The sequence below is a fragment of the Vigna umbellata genome, chromosome 7 (genome assembly GCF_029865625.1).
Source record: "Vigna umbellata cultivar VRB3 chromosome 7, Vumbellata_1.0, whole genome shotgun sequence".
Lineage (NCBI taxonomy): Eukaryota > Viridiplantae > Streptophyta > Magnoliopsida > Fabales > Fabaceae > Vigna > Vigna umbellata.
This window is the reverse complement of record NC_142171.1, coordinates 39,633,514-39,641,281: the sequence shown is the minus strand read 5'-3', so window position 1 is coordinate 39,641,281 and position 7,768 is coordinate 39,633,514. Positions and strand designations below refer to the sequence as shown.

The window sequence follows — 7,768 nt, the reverse complement described above, 5'->3', positions numbered from 1 at the left end:
ATGGAAAAATGTGAAACTGTCAAAACTCCTATGAATTCTAATGAGAAGCTGCAAAAGGAGGATGGCACAGGAAAAGCCGATGAAAAGCTGTTCAGAAGTCTTGTAGGAGGTCTGAATTATCTCACTCACATAGGTCCTGACATTGCTCAAAGTGTAAGTGTGGTTAATTAGGAAAAATATTATTATATTCTTCAATAGCCATTAATATCTTTTAATACCATATATCAATACAACATTTGGTTAATTAGGAAAAATATCTTATTATTTTGATTATTTTGTTGATTGTCATATACAGAGTAAGTTACGATTTATTTCGATATTATCTTGATATTGTGAATTTTTATCACATAAGGACATAAGACCTGAAAGTGTAAGTGTGGTATCAAGATACATGCATTCTCCAACAAAGCAACAACTACGTGCAGCAAAAAGAATTCTGAAGTATGTTGCAAGATCAACTCGTTATGGAATCTTGTATGAACATGTTAGTGAGTTCAAGTTAGTTGGCTACACAGACAGTGACTGGGCAGGCAGTTTGGATGACAGGAAGAGTACATCAGGGTCAGTTTTCAGTTTTGGCTTAGGAGCTATTACTTGGAGCTCAAAGAAGCAGGATATTGTGGCTCGATCATCATCTGAAGCAGAATATGTAGCTGCTGGTGCAGCATTAAGACAAGTTGTTTGGCTTAGAAAGTTGTTAAAAGATTTATGTTGTGAGGAGGAAGGAGCAACTGAGATATGGTGTGATAACAGGTCTGCAATTGCTATAACAAGAAACCCAGTGTTTCACGCAAGAACCAAGCATATTGAAGTACAACATCACTTCATAAGGAAGCTTACGTCAGAGGAAACAATCGCTCTAAGATTCTGCAGCACAAACGTCCAAAATGCATATCTGTTTACCAAGGCTAAGCTCAAGCCAAACATCAGTTCTTTATGAAGAAAATTGGTATGTATGAGTTTGAATTAAGGGGAGGTGTTGCAATATAATTCAAGCTCATATGTGCACGTAAGAAGCTGAATAAATGTCAGAGAAAATTAGCTACTTTGTTGGAAGACTTCGTCAAAAGTCTGTTGCTGGTTTTTTGGCTAGTTGTTAGGAGCTATTTTGAGGTTCCGTTTTTAAGTTATTTTTAGCACCACTAACATAGGAATGTTAGACGTGGTTAGTCGAGAGTGTTAGCCAAGTTTCCTTTATATTTAAATATTGTATTGTTCAGCATTTAAAAAATAAGAAGAGAGTTGAACTCTCTCTTTTCTCTTTTTCTCGTTATTCTGTCATCCAGGTTTTGTGATCTTCTTCATCTAAAATTTAACACTTCTGTGGCATTCAAGGTATCACCTGGCTTCAAAATATTACTGTTGGTGGCTTCAACATGAACATAAGTAGTCCACCACCAGAACAAGAAGTAGGTCGGAAGTTGCACCACATGAGGTTTCCTTTGTTCACTACAAGCCATGATTTCACTGATAGAATGATTCAATTGTCGAAAGTTTAGGTTTCAATGAAGCTTTTTGTTTTGTATAATATAGGGTAGTTATTGAAGATAACCTCTCTTTTGAAAAAGGTTAAACATACAACCCCATTACTTTACTATACATTATTCAAAAGGATCGTTGTTACACAATGAAGGTGAAAGTTAATTACGTATGTAATATTGGAATGAGTTCATTTAAATATAATTTAAACATATTTTATACTTTTCTTTGAGTTAAGTTACTTTCGTTTTTTGAATTTAAAGATCAATGTTTCTAATTTCTATGTTTAAATACTAAAAAATAGATAATATATATATATATATATATATATATATATATATATATATATATATATATATATATTAATTTGTCCAAGTGTGTACTTAAATATTGTCCACCTAATAGGGAATATGGGACAAGTCATTTGGGTCAGTTTATATGCCTGAAAAAATAAATATAGGATGAATTGAGTATTTTAGTATGCTTAGACTATCTTACATAATCCAATATGTAACCTGTAACTTGCACTTGCAACAGACTGACTTGACCTGCATTATTTATACAATGTAGGCCAACCTAGTCCGTTTTTTCCAGACCAAATGTAGGATGAATTGACCCGCGTTGTCATTTCTATCAACTAAGTTAATATTAAGTATCACTTAACTTTAACCTCTCAACTACACTACTACTTCAAAATTCAACAATAATCATTATATGAAAATTTTATTAAAAAAATTAAAAGTGTGAGAATAAAATATAAGGAACCATGCCATATTTATGATAAAAAAAATACACCAAGACAAAAAGTTGACAACTAAAACCTATTACAAAAAATAAATACTTTATAAATAAAATAGTTAAATATGTTTTTATTCCTTAACTTTTCAGTGAATATTGGAATTAGTCTCTTTTTAAACTTCGATACATTTTTCTTCGATATTAGTTGAGATACGTATTAAAAATCTTAAATAAATTTAACAAAATTTGTTTAAAAAAACTAAATTCATATTGTTTTAAAGATGAGTGACTAAATTAATCCAAAATTTTAAAAATAGACTAATTTTATTAAAAATTAAGAAATAAAAAGCATATTTAACCTAAAATAAAATAATACTTAAGTGAGTAATATAAAAAACCAGTTTGTATATATAACAAGTTTGAGTACATTTCAGAATATAGAAAGACGAAAACAAGTTTTCTTTCAAGTATGTAGCAATTTTATATTTGAGAAAATAAAATATTTTAAATTTAAATAATCGTAAACATCAATATGATTACAACAAATTAATTTTCTTCTTTTTCATTTAGGATGACCCATTACTTTTTTATCAAAAGTAGATCGGACTTCTTCGTCAGAGTAATTAATTCATGGTCACACTTTATTCTAGAAAACATCATGTGAAATGGTGGTTGCCACTTTTCATTTTAAAGACTTGTTTGGATAACGGGTGAAGACATGTGTAAATTTTAAATTCAATATGAACTAAAGAATTTTTTTTATCTTAAAGGTATATATACCCTTCCACTTTGTACGTCAAAGGTATGTATAATTTAAAAGACTTCTACCTTAAGAAAAGCTTAAAGACTTGTTTAATACCTCGTGTAAAACATGAATTTAAAAATATCATAGCTAAATACATTTTAATAAAAAGAGAGTGGAAAGAGAAGAATAACATAGGTAAATAAAAGGTTAATTATGACTTTAATATACTTTATATTAAACATTTAATAAAAAGTTAAATATTTTTTTATTTCTTAATTTTTACTTAAAAATTAGAATTAATTTTTAGCATCCATAGTTATTATCATTTGCAAAAAAAACATAAATGGTTTAAGTTCGTCCACTAGGACAACGATAGCTTCGAATTTAGTAAGACGTTAAATTTAAGGAAAATGTTATGTTGACAACGGAATTTTGACAACAATCTAACAACGCTAGGTGTCGTCTTCCTATTGGCCGAATAAAGTGAAAGAAAATGAGGAAGAGAACATGAGGCGGAGGGGTATTTTTGGAAGAAGATTTGTAAATTTTTCATTTTGCGTTTGGCGATTTAATTTTGGCGTAACGTTCGCACCATTCCTTCTTCTCCTCTCTCCTCCATCTCAAACGTTCGTTCTCTTCTGTGTCTCTGTCCTCGCTCTCTCCTCCATCTTAAAAGTTCGTTGTTTTTTGTGTCTCCGTACTCGGCTCCGTCCTCCAGCTTGACCCTTTCTTATTCTCTCGCTTTGTGGTTGGAAGGCGGGTGCAGTTTTGTGTGTGGTTACTGCTGTGTGTGGTTAGTTTTGTGTGCAGGCCGTGGACCATTGTCGTTGCTGTGGTAAGTTAAATTGGTCGAGCCCTGACATTCTGTTTTACATATCGTTTTTGCTGTTTCATTAACCTTAATGATATAACGAGTGTGGATTGTTATTTTGTTAGGGCAGTTTCAATGGAAGGGAAAAACCGAAGTGTAAGAAAAATTATAATTAATTTATTATAGATTATTTATTATCGTATGAATTGTAGTTTTTAATCAAGTTATAATCATTTTTTTGTAGTGGCGGCTTCTTATCTCGATGGACTCATCGATCATTATTGAAATGAATCGTTTACTACAAAAGTGTCATGTGGAGCGCATTAGGATGACTCCATTTATGTGGTGTTTGAATATTAATAACCCTGTGGAGGTGAATTTGAAATTACTGAAGGTTATGGTTTATAGGTGGGCCGGGCATGATAATAGTTTTAGAGTGAGTCAACAATTGGTGCCCTTTTCAGTCATGCTTCACACAGGTTTTTCCCGCGCATAATGCGATGGTTCCCATATAAAGCAAGCACTGAAAAAATTGAACATATATTTAAGACCGGAGATGTAAGTGCTTTGACTTTTGTGATTATTTATGTAAAAATTGATTGTGTTATTTGTGAAAATATGTTGTGTGATAATGGTGCAGTTAAATCTGGAGTGGTATGTAAGTAAGGAGGATCGTCATCGGCCGGAAATCCATGCAGCTTTCGACATGGATGAGGGAGGGATGAGTGAAGGATGCAGCGCTGAAGGATCCAAGGTTGAGGAAGATGATGACGAAAGCTCTGATGACGGCACATGGGAAGTAGGTGCCGAGGAGAGATTGAGGAAAAACAATGAAGAACTCAGAGCATTGAATGCCAAGATTGGAGTTCTTACTAGGGAGTTAATTGAGATTTGTGAAACTCCAATCTTTACCGAAAAAGATGCATGTGGTAGTGATGAAGAAGTTGGTGGCGGAGTTGATGAAGCATCTGAAGTTGGGGGTGACCAAGAGCCTGAAGTTGGTGGTGATGGTAATGCAGTTGATGACCCTCTAGGTGCAGATACGGAAGCAAGAGGGGAGGATAAAACCTCATATGAAGATGAGATAGTTTCAAGAAGTGATGAAAAAATTGTTTGTATTGAAATCGACGATGATGGTGATGAAGTCCAACCTGAGGTCGTCCCATTGGTTATCCCCCCATTGCGCAGTTTTGCTGGGGATCCAAGGACCACTGTTGATGTAGACCAATTGTATAGAGCAGTAAGCGTCAAAGAGATCACTATATACAGGTATTTGGTGTGAACTGTAGCTGTGGTTGGCCAATCTGTTTTCAATGTGATTGACTAATATTTATATGTTTAGGGTTGTAAGCGAGATAATTGGGCAAACCTTGAGCACGACTTCATTTTACACTTTGGCCCCGATGAAATACGTTGATAACATGGTTAGTATTCTTACATTTCTTTGTGTTTGATGTTGTAGTTTATGTTAGTAAAGTGGAATTTTTTTATTGTGTAGGTGGTGTTATTTGCTTGTACCATGTTTATGTACTTTGAGAAAAGGTTGTGCGGTGTTGTTAAGAGGATTCATTTTAGTCCACTATACTCGGTAAATAAAATTTGATATTGTATTTTTGATGAAGATGAATAAAGTTTTTTTGATTGATTTTTGATTGATGATTTTGAAATTGTCCACAGCACCATATTCTTACAGATTATAGGAAACGTCCCCAAAATCGTCATGTATTCACGCTTCATAACTATAACAGTTATCTGCGTTGCGATCATTTTGGACTTGGAGACTTTGGCACAGCTGACTTTGTGAGTAACCTTTAATGTGCAATATTTATGTAGTTTTGGATCGGAAATGTGTTATTGATATTTTTTTGACTGTTTGTAGTTGTTTATGCCATTTGTCCACGATGATCACTAGTGGTGTTATTCAGTGAAATTGAGTTCATTAGAGATATTTGTGATTGACTCATTGGGTAAGGGGATCAGAGACCAGAAAAGGATAGACACAGCTGTTGTAAGATTCTACAGTTTTCATTGTTGATGACCCTGTGATTGTTAGATTACACTGTATTGTTGAAGCTTTTTGTGTAATTGTTTACTTCTAGGCTGAAAATATGGCACGGTTTTTTTGCCTGTTGATGAATAGACCGGAAGGTACTATTGCTCCTTTGACTGTTAAACAAGCAAATATCTCATCCCAACCAAACCTGTAAGTTTTTTCAATTGTACTGCTGTATTATATTGTGTTGTGTTCAATAAATGTTGATCATTAATTTAATGTGGTGGCTATATTATTTAAGGCATGATTGTGGAGTGATAACGTTGAAAGCAATGGAAATTTGGGATGGAGATGACAAATACAACAGAGAAAGCATGCCCCAATATACAACCGTAAGTAGCAATTGTGTTTGTTAAGATTATCACATGTGTTGGTTTGTAATGGGGAAATTGTTGGTTTCAGGAGGACCTGCTTGGGATCAGAAAGAAGTATGTATGTGACTGGATCCTGGACAACGAGAACATAAGACGAATGGAAGCCCTAGAGCTATATGGCATTTTAGGATTGGTTACCCATGGAAAAATTTGTTCTTGTAACACAACATGTTTATATATGTACATAATGGAAGTTGATAATGTAGACATTGTTTATGTAATAAGATTATTGGTTGGAATTTTGAATTCAATTGTTTTGACGTTGTGTTTGTTTTAATGAATAAATGTTTTATTGAAAAAATCACGCACCTTTGTAATAAGTATTTGAATAGTAAGCGAAGGTTTAATAACTGAAATTAAGGGTGGTTATTGCAAGGGAGTTGACGAAGTTCTGAGTTCGGGTGGTGAAAAAAGGAAATTATAATCGTTTACAGTGGGTTAGTAAAGAGTTACGGGACAATACTGTGTGTTTTGTACACAAAAGAGGCTGCTGTAATCGTTTACACCCCCCTTGTAAACGATTACGCGAGAGAAAATCCATATTTGTACATAAAGTTCAACTCAGGTAGTCAGTCAGGATAACGTGGGTGACCAGTGACAAAACCAGTATTTTTATGTGACATCTCCACATGTGTCTGTGAAGGTGGAGGTGTCTGAGTGTTGGTAGATGGTGGGGGTGATGTTAGGTGACCCCAAGCAGTGGGGAAGAACCCATTCTGAGTGGGGAAACAAGTTGGAGAAGGGCTGAGTGATGCTACTTCAAAATACACTGCTGTAATCGTTTACACCACCCTTGTAAACGATTACCCGAGAGAAATTCGAGTTTTGTACATAAAGTTCAACTCAGGTAGTCAGTCAGGATAACGTGGGTGACCAGTGAGCAAACCAGTATTTTTGAGTGACATCTGCACATGTGTCTGTGAAGGTGGAGGTGTTTGAGTGTGGGTAGATGGTGGAGGGTGATGTTAGGTGACCCCAAGATGTGGGGAAGAACCCAATCTGAGTGGGGGGAGCAATGTGTACAAGGGTTGAGTGATGCTGCTTCAAAATACACTGCTGTAATCGTTTACACCCCCATTGTAAACGATTACGCGAGAGAAAAACCATATTTGTACATAAAGTTCAACGCAGGTAGTCAGTCAGGATAACGTGGGTGACCAGTGAGCAAACCAGTATTTTTCAGTGAAATCTGCACATGTGTCTGTGAAGGTGGAGGTGTTTGAGTGTTGGTAGATGGTGGGGGGTGATGTTAGCTGACCCCAAGCAGTGTGGAAGAACCCAATCTGAGTGGCGGGAGCAATGTGTGCAAGGGGTGAGTGATGCTGCTCAAAATACACTAGTGTAATCGTTTACACCCCCCTTGTAAACGATTACGCGAGAGAAATTCGTGTTTTGTACAGAAACGTCAACTGAGGTAGTCAGTCAGGATAACGTGGGTGACCAGTGAGCAAACCAGTATTCTTGAGTGACATCTGCACATGTGTCTGTGAAGGTGGAGGTGTTTGAGTGTTGGTAAATGGTGGGGGGTGATGTTAGGTGACCCTAAGCAGTGGGGAAGAACCCATTCT

The 7,768-nt window shown here is 35.2% G+C and overlaps 1 protein-coding gene and 1 pseudogene across 1 annotated transcript; both read left to right on the top strand.

Moving 5' to 3' along the window:
- Window positions 1-940, top strand: LOC148195983 (secreted RxLR effector protein 161 pseudogene; annotated as a pseudogene).
- A 3,539-nt stretch (window positions 941-4,479) lies between these two features.
- On the top strand, window positions 4,480-5,055 carry LOC148195982 (uncharacterized). The gene has a single exon (XM_088094421.1). The coding sequence runs from the start codon at window positions 4,480-4,482 to the stop codon at window positions 5,053-5,055; it is 576 nt and encodes a 191-aa protein (XP_087950547.1).
- The last annotated feature ends 2,713 nt before the right edge of the window (window positions 5,056-7,768 follow it).